This window comes from Xenopus tropicalis, chromosome 8 (genome assembly GCF_000004195.4).
Source record: "Xenopus tropicalis strain Nigerian chromosome 8, UCB_Xtro_10.0, whole genome shotgun sequence".
NCBI classification, from domain to species: domain Eukaryota; kingdom Metazoa; phylum Chordata; class Amphibia; order Anura; family Pipidae; genus Xenopus; species Xenopus tropicalis.
The window spans coordinates 86,840,024-86,865,393 of record NC_030684.2 but is presented as its reverse complement, the minus strand read 5'-3'; the positions used below and the strand labels follow the sequence as shown (position 1 = coordinate 86,865,393).

Below are 25,370 nucleotides of genomic sequence, written 5' to 3'. Positions count from 1 at the left end.
ACACTACCATTCAGTAGATAGTTCACGTTTATATTATTTCTACCAAAGTGCATAACTTTGCACTTATCAACATTGAACCTCATTTTCCAGTTTGCTGGCCAGTTTTCTAATTTTGTCAAATCACTCTGCAGAGCGGCAGCATCCTGCATGGAACTTATAGTTTTGCACAATTTAGTGTCATCAGCAAAAATAGAAACAGTACTCTCTCTGCTCTCCTCCAGGTCATTAATAAACAAGTTAAAAAGCAAAGGACCAAGGACTGACCCCTGCAGTACTCCACTAACCACACTGGTCCAATTAGAAAATGTTCCATTTACCACCACTCTTTGTAATCTATCCTTCAGCCAGTTCTCTATCCAATTACAAATATTATGTTCTAGGCCAATATTCCTTAATTTGATCATTAACCTTCTGTGAGGTATTGTATCAAACGCTTTAGCAAAGTCCAAGTAGATGACATCAACTGCCATTCCAGCATCGAGGTTCCTACTCACCTCCTCATAAAAGGCGACTAAATTAGTCTGGCAAGATCTGTTACGCATAAAACCATGCTGGCACAAACTAATAGTATTGTGAACTGCAATGTATTCAAGTACCCTATCCCTTATTACCCCTTCCAAAAGTTTTGCTACTACTGATGTCAGACTAACAGGCCTATAGTTTTCAGGCTGAGAACGGGATCCCTTTTTAAATAACGGCACCACATTAGCAATCCGCCAGTCTCTCGGCACCATGCCAGACCTCAATTAATCCTTATTATGCAGGTCTGTTAATCAGCTGGATTCTGCTACTTTATTTCAAAAGTCAGAACCACCAAGGCAGAAAATAGAAAGGGATGGACTAGTTCTATCTACAAACAACTATAAAACTACTGAAAGTTCTTAATGAATATACATTGGAAACTTTCTTATAACTAAAATCTATTTAGTTAAGGCAGAAATTTTATTTGTAGGTTTACATCCCCCTTTAAGGTATATTTCTGTACAAGCTATAGGCAAAAGTAAGTTTCAGCGTTGCCCAAATATAAACAACTGAAATTGCTAGCAAAGACAGTTATATCTTTAAAGAAATTATGGAAATAGTGTTAAAGTTTTGCTTTCTTCTGTTATTCTGTGAACTATATTTCTCTAATGCTAATAATGCAATCTGTTTTTGTACAGCATTTTCTGCCCACAAGAAAACACAGAAGAGGCCCTTTTGCTCTTGCTCATCAGTGAGTCCATGGTAGGTAAATGCAAGACCAGGTCTAAAGGCAAATATAAACTATTATTGCTTATTTCAAACTGACATTACAAACAAACCACAAATCTAGTTCTATTTTAGGGTGGGAATGGTAATGGTACACTGTTCCAGTTTCATTTCAGCACTCTACAATAGTTTTCTGGTCCCAAAGTCCAAAGAAAAGTCCCGGATGAAGAGTTGCTCAAAGGCTTAAGATGGCCATACCCAGGCAGATTTAAGATGCCGATTTGAATCAAGGAAATAATTTTATTGCCAGTGGAAAGGCATTCCGGGGAGATTAGTAGCCTCTGGTAGCCAAGATTAGGGACTGGACCTTTGTTTACTACTTTGTGGTTGGTTAGCTTTTAAAATAAAACATATTGGAAATTTGGGTAACTTCTACAAGGAGCAAGAATGGGGAATATGATTATATTAGTTATAGTAAATATAACAGTGAAACAACAAAAAACAACACTTCCATTAAGTGTTTATAATAGCAGTATAGAATAATAAATGTTAGAAACTCCACAAAAGGTACATCCCCTATTTATGCACATCAGCTGTTACAGCATCTGTTACCAAGTTCCAAGCCAACATGCTCTTGGAGATGGTTGTTTAGCAAAGATTGCAAATAAAATGTATAATAATTTAGCTTTTGTTAAAGAAAAATAATACTTCATTTTGAAATTAGTTCATTCAACTGGGCTTAAGTGCATAAAAATCATCTTATTTTTCAAAAATACAGAGACATACAGGTTTAATAATGAAATAATGATTCTAATTGTGACTCAAACCATTTGCCATCCCCACCTAGGCTCAGTGAGTTATTCAACCCCTTCCTTTCCCCTGTTAAATTATAAAGTGTTAGATCCTGGGACTTGAAAAGTGTTAACTTAAATTGAACATAGGAGCCCAACCTGAACCACTACATTTTTAGCAAGCAAAGCTGTCAAAAAGGAGTAGGGAGCAGGCCCTGACATCACTCAAGTCCTGAAATACAGCAATGTTTATCAGGTAAATACCTTGTGCAGGCAGTGAATGTTTTACAAATGTTCTGTTACACTAGTGGCTGCAAATGAAAAGCTGACACCTAATAATAGCATCTTCCCATCTCTCTGCTAGTTTGAGCTTGACTGTCAAACAATTTTTAGCTTTCACCTTCACACCGCTATTGTCCAACCTTCTTGTACATTGGAGAATGAAATATTGGGTGCTCTTTTGAAGGCTTTATTAATTTATTTATTTTTTAAATGCTGTGGGATTTTGGTTTTTAAAAATATAACCTTATACAGTATTTACAACCAAGTGACAGTCTTTTTAAAACCTCATTTCATTTGGTGTTGTTTAATTTTCAGGAAACAAATTTAAGCATGATGCATGTCACAAAGATTCAGCATAATATCAATTTACACAGCTGATTTCAAAGGGTGTGAAGGTGAAAGCTAAAATGTTGACAGTCAAGCTCAAACCTGCAGATAGGTGCGAAGGTGCAATTATTAGGTGTCAGTTTGTCAACTAATATGTACTATGTAAATAAGCTCACTGAATCCAGGCATCTCTGGAGCCATCTTATGTGTATTTTGTTTTGCACTAGCATTAAAAGCTGGTTCAGAGCCTGGTACATATAGAGGGAGACTGTTTGTTTGTTTTTTTTTTTTTGGTTTGTTTTTTTGTTATTTTACATAATATTCCAGTTTTTATTTTATACAGGTTAAATGTTTTTCCTCACATTACAGATTCAGAATTCATATATTTTACATTTTCAACAGTTTCTACTTGTTCAGCCCAACCCACATAGCCCATGATATTAATTAATTGATTCTGCTGTGAGACATTTGATCTGGTCTGAATATATACCTGGTATCTTTTCCATAAAGACATATTCCAGATTGTGTCATGCATGCACAATCATAATTTAATTTTTGCTGATGACCCTATACCTATAATAGCATGAAGGAAAGGTGATGAGTTTTGTTTATTAGCTAACAGGGATGTTTGTTTGTCTCCTACTTTGTATCATTACTTTATATCATTATAGAGAGGTTAACCTGGATCTGTTTTGTTTAAGGCTAACAGGGATGCAGTGTTAAGTAGGATCCCAGAGCACAAAAATGATCGGATTATTAGTCTTCAAAGTGCTTCAGTAGTGTATGATCTTCTCACCATTGCCCTAGGGAGAAGGGGCCAGTTTGAAATGCTTTCTGAGGTATGTTACTCTGTTGTTATTTACCTAACAAGAAAAAGCCAAAAGTGCTTATTTGTATGTATGTATACTATGTACTACTTATGTATGCAGCGCTGTACAGTAGAACAATAAACTGATAAAACAAACGGGGGTTTATTAGAATGATAGATAAATACAAATTATGATAATACAAGGTACAGTTGCAATATGTTTAAGGTGGCCACACATGGTAACAGGTCGCCAAACGAGCGGAACTTCTCCTGTTATCCCCACTTACGGGTACACAATTTTGTCCTGCAGGATTGGGATTTGGGCAAATCCACACGCTTGGACGAACCTAATCCAAATCATTAAAATTGCATGACTTTTTGTTGCATAAATGCGGAAATTGAAAAATTTTCACCATGCATTAGCAAATTCGGATTCAGTTGGGTATTCGGCTGAATCTTTCACAAAGCAATCTGTGTTTGGGCGAATCCCAAAATAGTGGATTCAGTGTATCCCTAAAATTAACCATATAAGTTTGCTTCAATTTTGTCTGCGCATTTCTTTCATTTGACTCTTACTCACACCAGACACTCCAAAAAATTCTCATCCATGCCCTCATCATATCCCATTTAGACTCTTGTCCTGCAGAATATAAGTCCACCATAGAGGATATTCACCTTTACAAATAATTCATTTGTGCTAAATCTGAAAATAATCAGTGTATACTTATCTACAGATTTCCAGACTATGCAAACCAAATTAAACTACCATTAGCTGCTTTGGCATGCTGAGAGGAGTTGTTCACAGCTGGTAATTTGGTTGGCATCCCTGGTTTTTAATTTTTTAATTTCATCATGGTTCAATTGCAGAAGTACATGTACAGAAATATACCTTTGCCCTTTGAACTTTGTTATAAACAACACTGTTTAATTGCTTGCTGGGAACTGTTAGGACTAAGACACATGAAGCTACTTGTCGCGGCTACAAAAATAGACAATGCTGATATTTTACTTATAATTGTCTCTGTGTGTTTTAGCAGAGGCAATTCTCAGTATTGTCTATGGCAGGGTATTTTCTGGTGTTTTGTAACTGCTACTAAGTAGCCCCATGTGTCTTAGCCTTTAACCTATGTTCTGATATCATGCTGCAGCTTGACAGTTAATGTAAATATTGTGACCTATAAAGCAGAATGCTATCACTTAACTTTTAAGTTTGTTTGTCGTTTCAGTGTTTGGAACGTGCCATGAAATTTGCATTTGAGGAATTTCATCTTTGGTATCAGTTTGCCCTCTCTTTAATGGCTGCAGGGAAGGTAATATAGTTTTGCCTTTTACTTTCTTGCCTTTCAGTAAATTAAGACTTGTTGCTAATATTTGCTTTTTGAAAATACAGTTTTCAGAAGTGTGCATTTGTAAGTAGTACTGTAATCTTTTCATGAACACAGAATGAATATGGACAAAGGGCTAGGTTGCCAGATATTAATAATCACAACATATATAAATTGTTTGTCATTGAAATGATTAGGGCTGCAAGCTATTTATTTGGTATGTCTTAAGGTGGCCATGCACAGGAAGAATTGCTCATTTGGCGAGGCAGCCAAGCGAGCAGATATTCTCCCGATATCCCACCTGAGGGTTGGTGATATTGGGTTAATTCGATCGTTTGGCCCTAGGGCCTAACAGTCAAATTACAATGACTGGCATAGGCGCCATTAGATCAGCAGATTGGGTCCCCGATCTGAAGGATAATGAAACCTGCCCAATTTTAGGTCAAATGTCAGTCAGGTAGGCCCCTTGGGTTGCCCATACATGGGCAGATAAGCTGTCTAATCAGTCTAAAGGACCTGAATTGCCTGTGTATGGCCACCTTTAATGCTTGAATTTATCCGTAGGTTTATTTAAAGGAGACATATCATATCAAAATTAAGAATGTGCCAGTGAATTATACTCCTGTAAACATAGAAGGATTGTGCTTAAAAAAAAAAGTAGTGTTTCTGCAGCTAGGCTGACCTGGTAGGGAAATGAAGCCTGTCTTTGCTTGTGTGACTGCAAGGCTGTGATTGTCTATCCCCCTCCTACTGTGCTTCTGGCAGGGACTGTTAGGATACGCCCACCCTTCATTTGAAACACGGACAGAGAGCTGATAGGATCTATAGGGAGCTCCAATAAAGGGACCATTTTTATAGATAGGATTCATTTTTAGCCCAAAGTGAAACCAGCACCATATATTATTCATAATTGCCTACAAAGTTAGTTTTTTTTTTACATTTATCCTTTATGTCTCCTTTAAATTGATTTCAGCAGTTAGGAAGCTGGATAAGTGTAAAAAAAAAAAAAGCTAGTTTGTCATGTCACTGTCTTCTGATTCGTACAGCTTAAAAGCATTTCTTGCTGAAAATTGTGTGGACTGTCACACTTGCAAGCTCCTTAACTTTTTTTCTTCCCCCTTAATTAGTCTGCCCGTGCTGTAAAGGTTTTAAGAGAATGTATACGTCTAAAACCAGAGGATGCCACCATCCCTCTCCTGGCTGCCAAGCTTTGTATGGGATCCTTGCATTGGGTAAGCTCACATAGCATTAAGTGAGAGTAAATCTGCTTATCTCCATCTGAATGTACAAATATACAGTGTCACAGGTGCATCATTTCACACAGATAAAACAAGTACAACAAGCCCTGCAATGCATTACAAGGCTTGATAACTCTTGTTCCTATAAGGTTTTTTTTTCTGAAAAATTACTTTAGATAAAGAATGGATTATGTGGTCACTTGCAAATGTAGATACATTTGTTGTGTATGTTTCAAGAAAGAGTCTTGGGGAATATTAGCAGCATAGTAACCATGAAATGAAATAGAGCAACATTTTACTGGTATTGCAGAAAGTATAAGAAGTATGCCATTTGTTATACTATCAAATAGCATTTGCTTATTTTAATTAATGATTTCAAACAAAATAAATATATTAATCCAGTTACAATGTGCACTTCTGTGCATATCTGCTTACATGATATGCATACTTGCTTATGTTTCAGATAAGTTTTAAAAATGTTTTTTTTTTTTTAAGGAGAACTAAAGCCTAAAAACAAATATGAACATTATACAGTATTTTACATACTGAACTTATTGCATCAGCCTAAAGTCTCAGATTCAATGATTCAGGCCTTCAAATTAGTGCACTGTTGCTCCCCACTTTGGAATTTGTTTTGGAGTGTCAGTGACACCCATATGCGCAGTGTGCTCTGGGCTAAGCTAAGGTGTCATTAAATCATCAAGCAGAAAATGAATTTCATGTCATAGAAGTTGATGCTTATGGGTGATTTATTACATTTTGATGCATAGTTACCTAAGCTCAGGTAACTGACTGAAGCATGTTGTGAATCTGCAGATAAAAAAATCGAAAGACACTAGGGGGGGGCTATTTTTAATTCAGAGATTTTGAATGCTAAAAGACTGGTTGCTTTGGGCTGGTACAGAATCTTAACACTAAGGGGCTGATTTACTAACCCACGAATCCGAATTGGAAAAATTCTGATTGGAAAAACGAACATTTTGTGACTTTTTCGTATTTTTTCGTCGCCTTTACGACTGAAAATTGTCTTAACTTTTTCGTAACCATTACGACTTGCGCGAAAAAACGCAAGTTTTTCGTAGCCATTACGATTCGCTCGTATCTTGTCGCGACTTTTTCGTATTGGGCGCTCGTAAGCGGCGGGCGAAACTTTCAGACTTAGCATGATTTTGGAAGCCTCCCATAGGACTCAATGGCACCCTGCAGCTCCAACCTGGCCCAAGAAAAGTCACCATACTGAAGCTTGAATGAATCCGAATCTTTCATACTCGGCGCGAAAGCTGCAAAAAAGTCGTGACTTTTCGCGCAAGTCATAACGCTACGAAAAAATCGCAACATTTTGCGCAACATTCGGAATGGCTACGAAAAAGTCGCAACAATTTTCCGAAAAATCGCAAAATACCAATCATTAAGAAAAAAACGCAATCGGACACATTCGGCCCATTCGTGGGTTAGTAAATGTGCCCCATAATGTGCTGCATTTGTGGCCTACTTTTTTAAGCTTTTGTTTGTTTTGTACAAAATTATTTCTATCAAGCTTTTTATTTTTAGCCTATTTTAAAATTCAACTAATGTGTTTACTGACAGTGTAATTGACATTTGCAGATGGAGGAAGCGGAGAGATTTGCTAAGATGGTTGTTGATTGTGGAGAGAAGAGCCCAGAATTTAAGGCCAAAGGATACCTGGCCTTGGGACTCACATACAGCCTGCAGGCCTCCGATGGTAACTCTCCAGTGCTACACCCTATGTAAAATGTAACCGTGCTGTCATTCATGTGTTTTCTGTGTAATACTCTCAGTGGGGATACTCTAGATCAGTGCTGTCCAACTGGCGGCCCGCGGGCCGCATGCGGCCCTCGACCCCCCTCTTTGTGGCCCCCCACCTGTCTGGCTGCTTTGATGTTTTACCCTTGTGTAAGCTTTAAATGGTATCAGTACTGAGATTAACTGCCCCCCCTGCATGGTTCTCACCTCAGATTCAGGCTGTAATCCCCCTGTATTGTTTGAACATGTAATCCCCTGTACTGTTCACACCTTTTAATCTATGCATTGTTCACCCCCTGCAGTGTTCACACCTCAGGCTTGGGCTGTAATCACCCACATTGTCCGTCTGTTCACACCTCAGACATTGTATGTACTGCCTGATCTATGCTGCCTGTGTGTAGACAGCATAAGGTAGGCAGAGTATGGCACATAGGCAGCATAGGGCAGGGAGGGTATGGCACACACAGGCAGCATATGGCAGACACAGGCATCATAGGGCAGGCAGAGTATGGCACACACAGGTAGCGTAGGCCAGGCAGAGTGCTGCCTGTGTGTGCCATACTCTTTCTACCCTATGCTACCTGTGGGAGGTGAACCTGGCAGGGGTTTGTTCTGGGAGTTTGTTAGCAGTTGGAAATAGCCATTAAATGGTCCCTAAGGTGTGTAATTATGTGCTGGGGGTTGCTGTGCTATCCACAGGGGAGGAGAAGTCATATGGATTTTAGGGTGTGTCTTAATATGACATAATATAATTATTTTACATATGAATGATGGTTGATATCCCTGCAGTGAGGACCAAGCATTTGGGGTTTTTCTGCACTAACACCATTGTGATAAAATGGGTGTGGTTTGAAGTGGGTGTGGTTTAAAGGGGGGAGTGGTCAAAACTGGCTTCCATTAGCGGCCCTCCACCATGTATGCGCGAGAAATTCCGGCCCTCGGCACCGCAGAAGTTGGACAGCACTGCTCTAGATCATTGCAGATATAATATAGACTAAAGTAGGGGTGTTTTTTTTTGTTTTTTTTTTTAACATTATTTGCCTCTCAATATTAGCTCTTTTTTCTCCGACAGAGTTGGTGGCATAGTTTTTATCACCCATGAACACTCTGTTGTTCACTGCCTCTCTAACCACAGTAGTCCATTTCTCATAACTCTGCTTCTACCCTTATTGTGCCCTTACAATAAGTCAGCAAAATACATTGCCTAGGGTGCATGACATTGTGTTACTTGGGGCACAGTCATTAGCTGGAATACTCCAGTGCATTTCATTGGGAGGAACAATGACAAGTTTTGTTCAGCAGCATAACTTGGCCCTCCTCCGCCGTCCCCCCCTCCTGGCATCGACTGCGCCAGTATATTTAAGGTGGGAGAGGGGGACTAAGGTACAGCAGACCCTGCGACCACGGGGTCTGCTGTATATATAGTTACACCACTGGTTTGGTTACATCCAGTACAAAGAGATAACATCAGCTTATGGCATCTTAGACATTTAATTTCAGAAAAGCTGCAAATAGCTTTCTTTAAATTTAAAAACAAAATATACCCACACAAACATGTTTTAACAATAAAGCTGCATAGCCACTTGTCCTTTATCTTGTATGGACAGTCAGTGACATGGATCAAGGGCAGTAACTGTAACTTTGTATCTTACAGCCTCATTGCGGGGTGTGCAGGAAGACTTGCAGCGGAAAGCTCTACTTGCATTCCACAGGTGAGTCGCCCAATGCAGCACTTTGGAAGTCTGGACAGATGCTGTCAGAAGTTATTTCATACCTTTAGGCTGGTATGCACTGTGCATATCGTATACAATTTCTAGCATAATTGTCATAAAAATTTAACTGACCTTTGTAGTAATTAAGGTATGTAAAATTACTTTTAAATTATAAGGAATGCTACAGGCATTTTTATTTTTTCCATTCATTATTCAGTATTTGTCCTGAAATTGCAGGTAGTAGTCTTCTGTACTATATTTTCCATGAAGCATGCAGATTTCAAATATAATACATTTTTGGCAGAATGTAATATAGGTTGCCAATGGAAAAATAACGCTTGCAATGGCGATAAAAATATGCATTGCAAACAATTTTGTCTTGCACATCCTTTGCCTTTCGTGCGACAATAGGATAGCAAATGTGAATTTTTAAGCTTGCACCAGTGCACAGTATATGTAATAAAACCTGTTGTTATTTTTGCGCTAACAATTACTCCCTGTTCAAGCACGTCTTAGATATTCGCAATTGCGCAATTAAAATTCACAATGCAATAACAGTCTCATAAAAAATATTAAATTACAAAATGCACATTTGTACACTTTTTTCCATTTACAAGTTTTATTATATTTCCTCCAAATGTGCTGCATTATATTAAAATATATAATGTTGCAAGCTGTAGCAATGTAGTAGAAGTCCACTGGTTTATACAGTATATATCCAGTTGGACAGCCCTGGCTTAGTATTTGGTGAACCTGTAACCTTTTCGTTTGCAATGTGACCCCTATTCTAATGCTTATCTGTCACTGAGATGGGCTTCTTTCCTGTACCTTGTTGAATATTTAAACATACTTTACTGCCAGAGAGTCTCATAACCTTGTTTCTACGTAATCAGTAACTTGCAGTGTTTTGTGTTTGTCTTTTTGTAGTTCTGAATTATGCTAAAATTAGGATGCACCTTCTTTTGTGCAGAACCCTTTCTGTGCTTGTGCAACATTATGGAGTATAATTACCTCTTGTTGTTCAAATTTTTGAAAATATGAAAGAATATACTGGTTTCACATATATAAATCTAGACACCTCAGAACCTGACCTTTCCAAAAAGCAGGTTGAAGGCTGGAGAAGGATGTAGCTGATGATGTCTTCTGCCAGTTAATAGGCTGAGATGAAGGTTTCTCACATAATAGCCAAGAGCATAAAGGCATATGTTCAAATAGCAGCAATGAAATGCATAGTGAACGTAATGCTCAAGTGTTTTGACAATCCGTTTATAAGGCCGTTCTGCATGTATTTACTTTTGTGGAGTACCTAGTAGGCGACAGGCTGCAGGCCACTGCTGATAATGATGCTTCTTTATAATGTAAGAGAAATTGCAGAAACTTTCAGTTAAGGGTGCTTGTTGGTTACCTACCTCTTCCCACACTAGAGGTGGCCATACAAGGGGCCAATTCTAAATGCCAATATCGGTCCTTTAGACCGATTCAGCAGCTTATATGCCCATTTATGGGCACTAACGACAGGCTTGCCCAACCAATATCTGGCCTGAAATCGGGCAGAGCTCGATCAGGCAGGTTTGATTTTTCGTCAGTTTAAACAGACGGCGCCTATACCCGCCGTTCTAATTCGATCATTTGGTGCCATGGCCAAATGACCAAGTTAGTCCGATATCGGAAGAAGAACCGATCTTACCGTGTATGGCCACCTTTAAACAGTGTTGTCTAATGGATAATACTTAAAACCATGTTGGCACAAATGATTATTATGATTATTATATAAGCAGATAGCATGCAGCCATATTTAAAGGGAAAGCTCTTCTAAAAATAAATTTTTGTATTAATGTTTTGGTTAGCATACTTTATTTTCATGTTAATTTTAATGATTTCTTAACAAGAAAATGCTGTTCTTATTGCTAGGGTTAGTGATCCAAAGCAAACAAAAATTAAACATAAGGCTTGATTGTTTATTTTTAAAGTGTTTCAATAATCTTTCTATTCAGATCCTACCTTTTTCTTTTTTTACCTGTCTTTAAGCAACTGCCTTAATTTCGATAGTGGCACTTATACATGACTCCAATTTGTTGTTATTTATAAAATATGCCGAACCAAACTGATAAGAGGATTTAGTAGCATTCTCAATCCCTCCTTTTTTAGGGCACACAGCTTGTCTCCTACTGACCACTTGGCAGCTTTCTATTTGGCACTACAACTAGCAATATCCAGACAGGTGAGTACCTGAATTCGAGCACCGCAGTCATAGAGAAGCAATTTCTATGTGGTGCTTGCTGAAAAGTACCCCGGGCTAGTGTAGTTTTCTGCTAACAGGAGCACCTGCCTGGGGTAATTGCAATCACATAACTTTTGGCACCCCCCAGTGAGTTTTAATCTTGTTTAAAAGGCCTTTAAAAGCTAAGGTTATTTGGACATTACACCCTTAACATTTAAAAACTGTTTTGATCTGCGAAATAGAGAAAGAAGCAAAGATAGGTATGTTGTTGAGTCCAGTTAAAACTAAGCTAATTGTAATTATTAGCTCTTCAGCACAGAGTATGTGTGGATTGAAAATGTTCACATCTCCATAGTTCAACATTAAAAGGGCCTACATTATACCTTTAACCTGGTAGCAAAGTTTCTCTGTTATGCTAGTTACACTTTATAGATTACATTTTATTTACATTTCCCTCCCCACCCAGATTTAGGCACTTCTAAAAAATACATTGTATTTGGCATCTTCATCTTTTCCAAAATACTGACATTTGTATTCTTTGTTTGCCCTGGTTGTTGTAAAACACAGATGGTGTCTAAAATTAAAAAATCTGTACTGGAAAAAACATTTTGCTCTCCTGATTAAGTACAAATAGGGTTATAATATGGAATGATATTAATATAAGGGATTAAAAGGACACATATTTTAACATTATTAGAAATGCTTTTAACATAAGCTGGTCAAAGGAAAATTATTTGTGAAAGTGACAGTACAAAAAGAAGAAAAACAAGTTGTGACAACACACAAATTTTGCTTTATTTCACTAAGTATTCTTACCTGCTTTCCTAAATGTTTGTTAATGAATAAAAGAAAAGAAATGGCAGATTATGAAAACAACTAGGCATACATTATATGCCTAGAATTATTATAATATTCTGCTTTCCAAAGAAAGTATCAAACTATCCCTTTTATTTTCATTTTAGTAGTTAGAGTTGTTTTTCCTTCTTGAAAATAACTGTTCCTTACTAAGGAATTATAGGTGACTAAACACTATACCAGTGAAGGCTTTAGGGTGCTTAGCAGTAGTGGTTTAATCATTCTGATAGAATGGTAGAGTAAATAGACCATTAGGTTGCATGATATACTGTGTGCTGCACAAGCTCTGACCAAGCTCTTGTTAATTCATTTTGTCAGTTAATCAGTAGCATAGCTACAGCAAAAAAAAAAAAAGATGCAGTCTTCACCTATTGGAGCCATTTTAATGATCGAAGTGAGAGCAAGTAGTGTATCAAATCATAACAGCAAAGATTCAGCATCCTGGCTTGCTCAGGGAAAAAACAGAAAAACCTGCTACCAATAGCTTTGTTAAGAAGTTCCCCTAAATGAATGTGTGTAATCCTGTTTTTAATCTATTAGTCTCCTGTGACTGACACAGCTTTTAATGTGCATTCTAAAGGATATTTCTTTTACTGGCTTAACATTGTTATTTTAAAGGATTTTTTCTATTCTAATAATCTGCAATCAGACTTAAAAGCCTCAGTGGGTAAATCCTTAAGAGCCTCCACCTTCACATTTCATCTCACAGATTCAGATTGCCTGATCCAAGCCTTGGTGGCATTTCTACAGCATCTGTCAGTCTAGTGAGTTGTAGCATGACCAGCACTTTTTAGGAGTGGTATGGCCTGAAAATTTTAATGACTTAGAACTTCAGAACTTTTCATAAAAAAAAAAACACTGTAAACAATATAAATAGTTACTTGTAAAATGGCATTTGTCTTGGTACATAGCTGTGTATGCAGGGTGAGCTGGTTTTATTTATGGTATTTATGAGATTGCAGAACATGTTATATCAGTGAATAGTGGAATTACCTGGTTTCTCTGTCACACTCGTATATAAAGTGTATTAAATTGAAGAGTCTTTGTTAAAGGGGCATTAGATAAAGAGTCTGACGGAGAAGCATTTACTACATTAGAAATACGAACTGAGGTGTAATTTCAGAGCTCACAGCTATAAAACACTAAATATACATTCATTTACACTTTGTTTTAATCTTTTATCAGTTATTGTTTTTAGAATTAATGGTCATATTGTTTTATGATAATTACATTTATTTAATTGTGATATAGTATAGCTTTAGACTTATTTTTGTCTTGTAGATCCCAGAAGCTTTGGGTTATGTCCGTCAAGCTCTCCAACTCCAGGGAGATGACTCCAACTCCTTGCACCTGCTAGCACTCTTGCTTTCAGCTCAAAAACACTATCATGATGCTCTGAACATTATTGACATGGCACTCAGTGAATATCCAGAGAACTTTATGTAAGTACAATGCCAGTGAAGAAACTGCCCTGGTAACACATCATCTACACCACAGCAAAAAAAAAAAATCCTGTAGTGGCAGTAACCAAGCATGACACGTTATATTTGCTATACATTCCAGTTTACCTTTAAAGGGGTCCTCCACCCAAAAAAATATTTTTTGCTTTCTAATTCTGAGCAAATTTCCAAAATGTATTAATCAAACATTTTCAAAGTTATTTGTAAATATAATTGCAGTTGAAACTGGGGTTTGGTTATCCCTTTATATTCTCTGTATCTGACTCTTAAAACAGTGTAACAGGAGTCAGGTGTCTTCAAGGTCTTTTAGGCCAGTGGCACATGGGAAGATTAGTCACCCATGATAAATCTCCTCTACCATAATAATGTAAATTGTCAGTGGGAAACAAACGCACTGCTTTGGCTTTGGGAAGCATCAAAGAAATTTGATTTGTTTAATGCCAAAAAGACTTTTTAAGGCTCTGAGTGTCTTTTCACATTTGGAATTGGGTATAAAAATTTGCACCTGAAAGTGAAAGGGCACAGCTTTCATGTAAGTGAGGCATCCGCATGCCTGCCCTTAACTTAAACTTAAACAAACAGGTGCTACAAAAAATGCTTCCTTGCACAGACCCTTTTCCGGGTATAAATGTGAAAAGATTACATGTTAACATCAGCTGCACTCCCTTGAACTGTGAGGTAGATAATCCTGCTTCATTCGCCATTGTCTTCACTTCGGAATTTCTAAGTACCTTTTTATGTTCAGCAACTCATGTGCTTACATTAGTTACTGACCACCTGGTGCTGGGGCTTTGTATTTCTCAATTAAATATTCATTGCTTGCTTTATGTTTGAGGTTTTCATTGTTAATCATAAAGCATTGCCTTACAATGTTGATATGCTTATGTTACCTAAGATCAGAAAAAGCCGCTAAAGAAAGATAGCTGGTATTTCTGTGGTGCTTTCTAGCAACATTATTACCTGACATGCAAGAGGCAGCAAGCATTGCGATAATAGTATAGTTGCCAAAGGCCTGTGTGAACACATCATATTCACTTACTCATAAGTGTTCTGTTTATGCTGGCTTTTCAAGTGGGCTGACATGGTAACACTAGCATGTTCTGGCACTACAAATATTCAGAAAACAGAAAAGCTTTAACTAAATGGTGTACTATATGACCAAAAGTATTAGGACACCTGTCAGTCCAACTTCGAATTCAGAAACACTAAGTTTGTCCTCTCTTTGTTGCTGTTGCTGCAGCCCACATTCTTCTCTACAGAAGTGTAACCACATTTTGGAGCATTTGCTTCCCCTCAGCCAACAGTAACATTAGTGAGTATGGTTACTGATGTTGGTTGTTCGGGCTCGGCTTGCAGGCGCTGTCATAGTTCATCCTACAGGTGTTCATTTGGGCTGAGGTTAGACCTGTATTTCTCCATGGTAGAATAACTATTTTACTGTATGAAAAGCAATGCTGGGCCATTATGATCTTTCTGTGCTTTATTTTGTCTGACAATACATTCAGTGAAAAAATCAAACTGCTCAACACACAGAGGGTTAAAGGCCAGTAAAATCTACTTTTCTGGCATGTTTGTACTTTTTATAAGTGCCAAAATGTTATATTGCCTTCCATGCAAAGGGTTAAAACCCATTTAATTTGAAAAGGCATGAATTGTTTTAAATGTTTGTTTAACTTTAATAAGCAGGGGCAGTGGTGACGAGAATTCTGTTCTAAAAATAGCAAGTCTGCAGCTTATATTAATTTTACTGTTTGCAGATTATTATTTTCCAAAGTAAAATTGGAGTCTTTATGTCGGGGTCCTGATGAAGCCCTCCTCACCTGCAAACACATGCTGCAAATCTGGAAATCCTGTTACAACCTCACCAACCCCAGGTATGGGCTGTGTCAATGTGAGCCTTTTAATTGCTGTTAGCGCTACTTCCTCATTATACTCGAGTTATTAATTGTAAACTGTAACTTTCATTTTTCTTTCATTGTGTCTGCCCTCTGATAATGCTATTGCCATATTATCATGTTAATTTAGACAGTGACGTGTAAATTAAAGGCAGTTGTGTGCAAATGGGGTCAGGCTAAAGGTGGCCATACATGTACCGATTTTCGATCTTTCGTGCGACCATTGGTCGTATGAAAGATCGTTCCCACCCTTCACAGACGTTCAGGGCTGAATCGTCAGATATGGAGGTAGAAACAATAGGAATTCTACCTTCTGTCGATTCAGCCCTGAATGTAGATTTTGCTCGGGCGCTCAAAATCTTTTAACCCACCTGATCGACGTGTCAACCAATATCCACAGCCTTGAGCGATATGGGTTGCCTCATTGAGCCGCAATACACGCACAGAATATCACACGAAACGAGGTTTCGTACGATATCATCAGTGCGTGTATGGCCAGCTTAACATGGAATTTAAAGGAAAGGTCTAATCAGTGGGGGATGCAAAATGTTAGGCACCCCCCAGTGATTGTAATCACTTACCTGAAACTCCCAGTGCTCCTGGGAAAAACTGCACTGGCCTGGGGTACCTGCGACCGAGCGATCCTCTTCCTTTTTCTGACTTTGCCCTGCTTCGCATGTTCAGTAGAGTGAAAAGCCAAACTTAAATAAGAAAAGTGAAGTATATGACCTTGCAAATCATGCTAGAATTGAGATGAATCTGTGTTCAGTGTATCCCTGCCCTTCAGCAAACCAAATTAGTGCTAAAAAAAAGTTTTACTTTTATCATAAAAGCTTTTAAAATACTCTATACAGCTGTCCCTCTCTCTCTGACTGTGCAGACAGTCAAAGAGATGTCTACTGCACATGCTTGCTGCCTCTGCTCCAATGAAAATCAGTCAGGCATGTGTAGCAGATACCATCTTCACAATCAGAGAGAGAAGGAGAGCTCAGCAAAGAAAAGTGGGAAGAGCTTCAGGCTAGACTAAGAAGTAGCTGAGAGAGCAGAAGTTGCTCTTCTTGTGGTACAGAATTCATTTCCATTGTTCTGCTAGGGAAATGGGAGGGGAGCTGATATAATTTCATTTTGCAGCACCGCAGTTAAGAGACTGAAGTTTATCAGAGCACAAGTCACATGACAGTGGACACCTGGAAAAACTAAGAACATATCTAGCCCCTTGTGAAATTTCAAAATTAAATATAAAAAAATCTATACCCTTTTTTTTAAAAAAAAAAAAAAAAAGAATTCTGCTGAACAGCACAATTAATTGATGCATTTTGAAAAGAACATGTTTTACCATGACAGAATCCATTTACTTGATTTAGTTGAAAGGTTTTTGCAGTCTGTGTGTGGTTTTCTGTTCTAAAGTGATTCAGGCCGAGGGAGCAGTCTGTTAGACAGAGCCATTGCCGACAGAAGACAGCTGAATACAATAACCTTACCGGATTTCAGTGATCCAGAAACAGGTGAGCTCTTATTTTTTTATTTCTTTGTTTTTGCAGAATGAAATTTGTTTAATCTAAAATTAGTACATTTCGCCTAGACCAGTCAAAGTTAAAAAAAAAAAAAAAGTACAGTTAGTACTCGAAACGTTGGATTTTTTTCAATAAATGTTTTCACTTTATTGTTAAGTCCTTGTGTGTGCGGCTCTCTGTTCTTATATGTCCATATTTTGGCCAGCACCCAAGGCATATAAACCTCTATAGGGTGTGCTCCACTCTTCCTTGTATGTATGTATGTATGTATGTATGTATGTGTATATATATATATATATATATATATATATATATATATATATATATATATATATGTATATGTATATATAATATTTATTATTTTGGCATCAAAGATTTGTTCTTCTGCAGTTGTAAACTGTCTTGTTTTTTTGGGGGCTTTTTTGTGTTCAACTTTTTTAACAAACATATACTTGCTTATTACGTGTGCACATTTGCTTTCAAATGAACTGTCTTTTGTTTAAGAACTTGTAAAGTAAAATTTTGAACATTTATTTTCATATTTCTTTAAGAACCTTGTTGAAATCTGTGTTAGCCGTAAAGAACCAGATCCTTTTAGGACCAGTTGCATGCTGTAAGCTACTAGATAAGCGAAAAGATACTTTTATAAGTCACTGCATGTTGATGGAGAGGCATAATTGTGGTTGTTAATCAACACTGGGCAAATTTGCCCGTGTTGCATTTATTGTTCTACCTGCAGCTGGCTAAAAAAAAAGTCAAACACTGATTGGTTGCTATGGGTTGCTGCCCATGGGCAAATTTGCCCAGTGTTGATAAATGAGCCCTAATAGATTTTTAAATTTCAAGTAAAATTTTTTTTAAAAATGGCAACTGCAATGCAAATCCTTAACATATTGCCAACTATGACCATAGCTAGGTTTAGCATTTCCAATAAGAGATCATAAATTATATCTGCTCTTCAGGTGGATGGTAGAATATTTATTAGGTGTCTATATCTGTCTGTGATAAATCCATAAAAAAATCCAGTGACATAATAGAATTAGGCTTTATATAAAAGTAATACTGATACTAAAAAACTACTCCTCATGTATTATCAGTTGATTGAAAATTACCACTTTTAGGAAAAGTCTACATTTCCTCAGCAGAGAACAGAAAGAACCTTGAAAATCATTTATACTCTCTGCTCCAGAATGGATGTTTAGAGATCCTTGTCTGCTCACTGTCTCAGCATTCTACCTGTCAAACCTAGGTAGTCTAGAATTCCTACTGACTTTAATGTTATACAACTTTTTAAATGGCAGAGGAAAACAAACTTTATTTTTCTATGCATCTCATTCATGATATCATTCAAGAAGCAACAAAGAATCTAAAACTCCTGCTTGGAACCTCTTGAGCACTATATCTGCCTCAGAAACTTTCTCTTATAGTCGAAACTGGCGAACCATTTTGTTATATGTGTGCATTGAGATGGCTTCTGATAAATGTGCCTATCCACCCCCTTTGCTTACTATGTGAATGTAACCCTAATTAGTTAATCTCTCTTCTTATCATAACTGTTTAAATGATCCAAAATGCAATAATTCAATGTATAGTTCAACATATAAGAAACCCCTTAGGTGACCAGTTCTTATATTTACAAGGGAGATTTGTCTCGGGCGTCTAATTTCCCCATCTGTCATGGCCCTTAAAGGAGAAGGAAAGGCTGATAAAGAGTTAATCTCAAGCTGCAGGCATAACTTCAGTTGTCTCAATAGTGCCCTCGCTCCTGCACCAAGAACAAGACCGGTGTACATGCTCAGTTTGTAAGACTATGAGGAAGCTTGCTGCTGATTGGCACATTCCTAAGGGGGAGAGTGAGTTCTTAGCGTTCTTGAGAGAGAGGGGAGCAGGAGAGAGCTGTGTGTCTCTGGCAGAGGAAAACAGACACAACAAATCTTTTGACAGAGAACTCAGTGCAGCGTTTCTGTGAGTGCTTATGGCTGTATTTACATAGACCTTTCTGTTAAAGCTTACTTAGTTTTTACCTTTTTTTCTCCTTTAAGTGGTTTTATAAAGACCTAATGATACGGAGTGCTGCTGCAAGTGGGGGATTGGTTAAACTTGTTCAGGCAAGCGATATTATCACTTTATAGTGATAGTTTCACAGTGATATGTTTATTGTAACGCATGCACTATTAGCCTTGTAGTTTTTGCAATTTCTTTTAGAATAGCCTTTATATCCATTATGTAAGGTTTTCTGTGAACCATCTGATACTATTTAGAAACATGTAAGTAACTTGTACAGGCATGAGATGTCTTATTTTAAAAGCAGTTCTTCAGAAAGAGAGAGAGGCCATCTTCCATAGAGTCTAATTTAATTAACAAATAATTCTATTTTTTTTTTTTAAATAAATTATTTACTTTCCCTCTGTAATAATAAAACAGTGCCTTGTACTTGATGGTAACATAGTACCATAAACCCATATTGGTGGCAAAACAATCCTATTTACCTTAATTTTTTTTGGTAGACTTATATGGTATGAAATCCAAATTGTGGAAAACCCTTTACAGGTACGGGATCAGTTTTCTGGAAACCCATTATCCAGAAAGTTCCAAATTACGGAAAGACCGTGTCCCATAGACTACATTATAAGCAAATAATTCTAATTTCCTTTTTTCCTGTAGTAATAAAACAGTAGCTTGTACTTGATCCTAACTAAGATATAATTAATTCTTACTGGAGGCAAAACAATCCTATTGGGTTTAATTAATGTTTAAATGGTTTTTTATTAGACTTAAGGTATAAAGATCTAAATTACAGAAAGATTCCTTATCCGGAAAACCCAAGGTCCCGAGCATTCTTGATAACGGGTCCAACACCTGTGCCTGTAAAACCTGTAGGTCCCAAGTATTCTCAACACTGGTGTAACTATAGTTCTACAGGGCCAGGTGTACAATGTATATAGAACCTGGCATTTTGTCCTGCTGATGTTAACTTAAAGCAAAAAAGTTTTAGTATAGTATGTCAGTCTGATGTTGATCTACTCTGTAACAGAGTGTTGTCTTACTGTGGAGTAGAAGGATTACAGGCTTGTTTTCTTGAATTGAATCATACAAACCAAGAAGATGTGCCTAAACTTTGTTCTGGAATATGCTGTTCTAAGCTGTGGTAGGCACACTGGTAGTGTTTGAGTGTAAATAAATCATAGTCCTGGGTTTTGTAATTGTGTTGCAAAATAGAAATTGAGCAACAACCAGTGTCTCTCAGGGTAATGGCACACAGGCTGATTTCAAACATTGTCAGTATTTTGTAGCTCCAAGGGTATGGGACAAGTTCAAGTGCCACATCCTGTCAAGTGCAGGAGTACATGCTGAAGCAACAAAGCTCCCAATATCACACTGTCTGCCATTACTCTTACACCAAAAGGTATACGCATCTCACTCTAAAATGCTACTACATCTTGTTCTGGAGTGGGTTACACTACTTCATCTGAAAAGGTGAGTTACATTTTACGTCCATGAAAAATATGCCATCACACAATTACCAGATTTAAAGTAATTGATTGAGGTAAATTTTGGTAACAAGATACTATTAAAATACAATGTTTCATATCTATAATTGCCACCATGTCTCCCTGGATTTTATTTTATGTATTCTTTTGCTTTCCTTTTAGAATCAGATTCCTCTTCCCTGTCAAGACCTGAATCTCCTCTCCATTTGTTTGTCTCCTCTCATCTTCCTCACTGTCCTCCCAAACCTGATCATATAATTAAAGCTCCAACCAGCTTCGAGAGCCCTTCTGGGCAACCCGAGCCTCCATTCTGTAACCTTATTTACTCCTCTGAATGTTTTTTTTCTGTGTGATATTTCTGATAATCTTCAGGCTGTATCAATCTTTAAACATACGAAGGTCCACAATGGTTCCAGTAAGAGTTGCTTTAAACACAAAAACAAGCATTTAAACAGAAAATGTCTGCTTAGTATAACATCCCAATACATACATGTTGGGACAATAATCTGTACTGTAATTCCCAGTCTGAGGATTCTTGCTGTTGTAATCATTAGCTAGAGAGTTTGGGATTTGTGGTGTCCACCATGATATTGACTAGTTATGTTACATAACAGGCATTCTTAGAGGGCAGTTTTGCTAAAGTGTGCATCACTAAGGTTGTTCCTGTCTAACAGTTCTACTTCCTCTTTATTCATGCACACAAGGCAACTCCAAAGTTGCTTTCAAGGGCTGTACACATGGCCATCTGAGTTTTGCTTTATCTAAACCAGATTTGCTTTTTACATAGCAAGCACTACCAAATAAAGTCCATAAAAACAAGACCTTCTGCCCTTGGGTTTCCCTTCCAGCGGGAAAATATTTCAACTGTCTGAGAATGCAAGACAGCTTTTCTGACTCTTATTTTAAGTGCCTGAGCCTACTTGGGTAAAGTTTCCTATTTGGATTGAAAATACATAATGAAGGGATGTCATTCTTGATTTTCCAACCCTGTTTTCAAAAACTTTAAAAAAAAATGCTTAAAATCTAGTCCCCTTGATTAATTTTGCCTATTACGTGTATTTTAATGACCCAAATTACCCATAATTCATCTCCTAGATCATACACTTGGTGACAATCATATATAACTTTCCTGTGCTGATATTTTTACCATACTGTAAAAGTAGTTAATGGGGTTAAATTTCATGCCTTGTGATACCTGGTTTTTGTGCATGAATAAACGCAGTGCAAAACACCTGCATCAAGATTGCCTTGCATTGCAGTCAGTTCTGCCAATGCAAAGCAAGACTGTTGGGCTAACAAGTTGCAGGCTGATTCAGATTGGAGTTAGTTTTAATTTTAGATTATTGCCTGTGCAGTAATATTGTCATATTCCTGTGAAAACCTAGACTGACATTCACAGTTTAAAGCTTGACTCAGGTCATTGCATTCCCTTATTTCTTCCTGTCCTCTGTATCTATTAGTCTCTTGATGTCACGTTTCTTACTGCATTTGGGTCTATTCCCCTGATTCCCCATGTTAAAGTGACCAGCAATACTGCATTAATACTGTAACGGTGCAATATTTGTAGCAATAAGTAAATCAGGGATGACATCAGTATCCTGTCTGATCTGCAGGCTATCAGTTAGCTCTTATCTAATTATGCAACAGAGATTATAGTTGTCTTCATGTCTGCAGATTGTCAGAAATCATTTTCTTTTGTGTTTTCATGTGCTATGTTTTGCTTTGGCATCTTTGTTTTTCTTTTCTATTACAGTTCAGTTTTAATTTGTGATTTACATTTGTTTGAAGGCTGTTCTTCAGAGGCTCCTCACACTCATGGCTTTTACTCAATGTTTTCTGTGCGTAAGTAGTCTGGGGATCCTAGGCACATCACTTGCTTGTAAAGTAGAGCCTGCTCTGCAGCATTAGTCACATGACTTCTCACGTGACCTACAATTTGTAATACGCTCAGAAATAATTTTAATCATTTTACCTCTAGCAGGTCATATAATACCATCAACTCTAAGGCTCATAGACAGTTTCTGCTTTGTTCTTCACTTCACTAGGCTCCAAGGTCTAAATTCAAACAACCCTTTCTCTTAATTATTAAAGAGATAGTATTCATTTCTGGAGGACGGCAACCTGCAGCTATTTTGGGAACCCTGTTTATTTAATAATGATTTTGCAAAATTAAGGTAACTGAATCATCTTGGTCAGGTGGCATTCACACTGTAGCTTAGCTGAATAAATTCCAGACCACCAAGTTGTAAAGCTAAAATGATTCCACTATTTAAAATTGCATCCGTAAAACAAACTAAAAACGATAGCCTTGTAAGACAAGTGAACAAGAAAGACTATCAGAGCTAAGGACTCATTTAGCTTTATTTGTATCACTTTTATGTATTGAAGGAGTTACATTTTAGGTTCTGAAAAGGGCTGGTCTTTGGGGGTGTTTGTCCTGTGTACCACATAGTGCTTTAGCAAAGATACATTGAACTGAATATCTTTATTTTGTTTAGACATATAGGGGGGAATTCACAAAAGTGGTGATATTGAGACAAAATAGTGGAGATAGATTTGTCGGATTTTCCACCTACTTCACGAACCTCTATCTCCACTTTTGTGGATTTGTCTTTAAAACAGACAGTTTTCAGATTTTGTTATTTTCCCGACTTTATTTTTATGAATTTGCCTTTAGCTGTTAGTAAATCTGTCGGTGCCATCAAACCCAGTCCCACAGCTACAGGAGCCTTGGGGTAAGGATTTTACCAGCAGGATTTTGCATTTCATATGCCATTTGCCATTTCACTTTGGGGGCATTTCCTGAGGGATAATTTTAGTTTGCCCAGGGAAACTATACATCATTTTTTTCAGGACAAGCTGGGCTTTCTAATGTTTCCTATATTTCTGTGTAATTCCACTTCTGTAAGTGTCCAAATACCTTGTTCTCTAGCCCCTACTCATTACTGGTCAACAGCAATCCGGCCCACATACCAACATGCCCAGTGAAAAGAGTTCCAACAGGACTAGGGCCCAGTGGGTTTTTATCCAGTGCCCTGTTGGTCCTGTCCAACCCTGTACCCCAATATCCCAGTTTGGGTGCCAGTGTGTATGTGCTGTTTGCTGATCACAAAGATGGCTGCTGGGAACAGGTGGGGCCAATGCTGTCAAGCAGCTCTGTAGTTCTGGACATGCTATGGGGGCACAGATAAGTTGGGGCAAATGTCAGTGAAGTGATTAAAGAGGGGGCACTGCTGTTAAAACTTAAAATTTGCCTGTGAGGCTTTACTTTTCCTTTAAATAAAAATGTTTACTATATATTCACACAAAATGTTATTACTGCCTCATTGATTAAGCCAAAACTAGCATAATCATGCAAATGTGAGGTAAAAGCTTTTTATATATAAGTTATATATAAGATATAAGTTAAACTTTTTTTTTTTAATCAGTGTTTTACTTGTTTATAAAATGTTAATGAGCCTTTTGCACCTTTTGTTCTAGGGTTAGACAGAAACTTGTTCCCTAACAATAGTCTGCTAATCCCCATTAATATGTTAACGATCCCCCAATGTGGCCCCTACCAGAGGTGTGAATTGGTGTCTGGGTGAAACAAAACAGAGGCTCTTAGAATTTATCTGACAGTTACACTGAGCTTTACTCCATTTTTAAAATGTCAGGGAAAAATGGTGGGAAAAAAAGTCATTAAAACACCATATAAATGTTGTTTAAACAACAAATTCACAAAAGTGTCTGTAAACTGTCTTTCTTTCACCAAAAAACGGAAAAGTGTGGTTGAATCGGAATTTAGGCGGATTTCTGTGTGTGAATCTGGAGGAAGTGTTTTTCACCAGTTTTTCCACCACTTTTACTCCAAAAAAGGGCTCTCTCCACTTTTGTGAATCCCCCCCATAGAATCTGCAACCTTCCTTCTGCTCCAGAACTGCATGCAGTTGCTGGAGAGATACAGAGTAGACATTCCTAGTGTGGCACACAGCACAAAAAGGAATGAGATAAAATTAAATTTGACTCTAGATTGTGAACATTAGTATATACTGTACTATACTCAGATGCTGATTTTGTGATTGGGAGAGGGCACATTTGTTTCTAACTCAGGGTACCATTTAGGCTAAGGACCCACGGAGTGGTTCAGTTGCCCGCGTTAGATCTCGGAGACTAAGCACGCCAAAATGCTTTTCCACAAGCAACAATAGGGGTCGCCGTTGGAAAAGCTATTGCATCACTTCGGTATTCCAAAGTTGCGCAAAATTTTGTCCTGCGGGCAACTTTGTCTGACTTCGAAAAGCTGAAACAATCTATAGCAGGCGACTGAACCGCTCCATGCATTATGGCCAGCCAGCTTCTGTGAATAAGTAAGAACTACACTACATTAAAATTCCTTGCAAAACTGTGAGGCAGTCAAAACAACTGGAAGGGGACAAAAAGCCAAGAAAAGCAGGGAGAAACTTATATTGGGTAGAAAGTGAGTAAAATTATTTTCTTCTAACATTTTCAGTCATTAA

At 37.6% G+C, this 25,370-nt stretch overlaps 1 protein-coding gene across 3 annotated transcripts in view; it reads left to right on the top strand.

The window, feature by feature from the left end:
* ttc7b (tetratricopeptide repeat domain 7B) overlaps nt 1-25,370 on the top strand; it is a 76,000-nt gene that overhangs the window by 30,706 nt on the left and 19,924 nt on the right. Inside the window, exons 8-18 of one of the 3 annotated variants that reach the window (XM_031906816.1) lie at nt 1,161-1,224; nt 3,290-3,427; nt 4,623-4,706; nt 5,849-5,953; nt 7,565-7,682; nt 9,378-9,435; nt 11,584-11,656; nt 13,793-13,953; nt 15,729-15,845; nt 17,274-17,371; nt 22,660-22,713. In XM_031906816.1, coding sequence (XP_031762676.1) covers nt 1,161-1,224; nt 3,290-3,427; nt 4,623-4,706; nt 5,849-5,953; nt 7,565-7,682; nt 9,378-9,435; nt 11,584-11,656; nt 13,793-13,953; nt 15,729-15,845; nt 17,274-17,371; nt 22,660-22,713 — 1,070 coding nt within the window. 3 annotated transcript variants of the gene reach the window in all.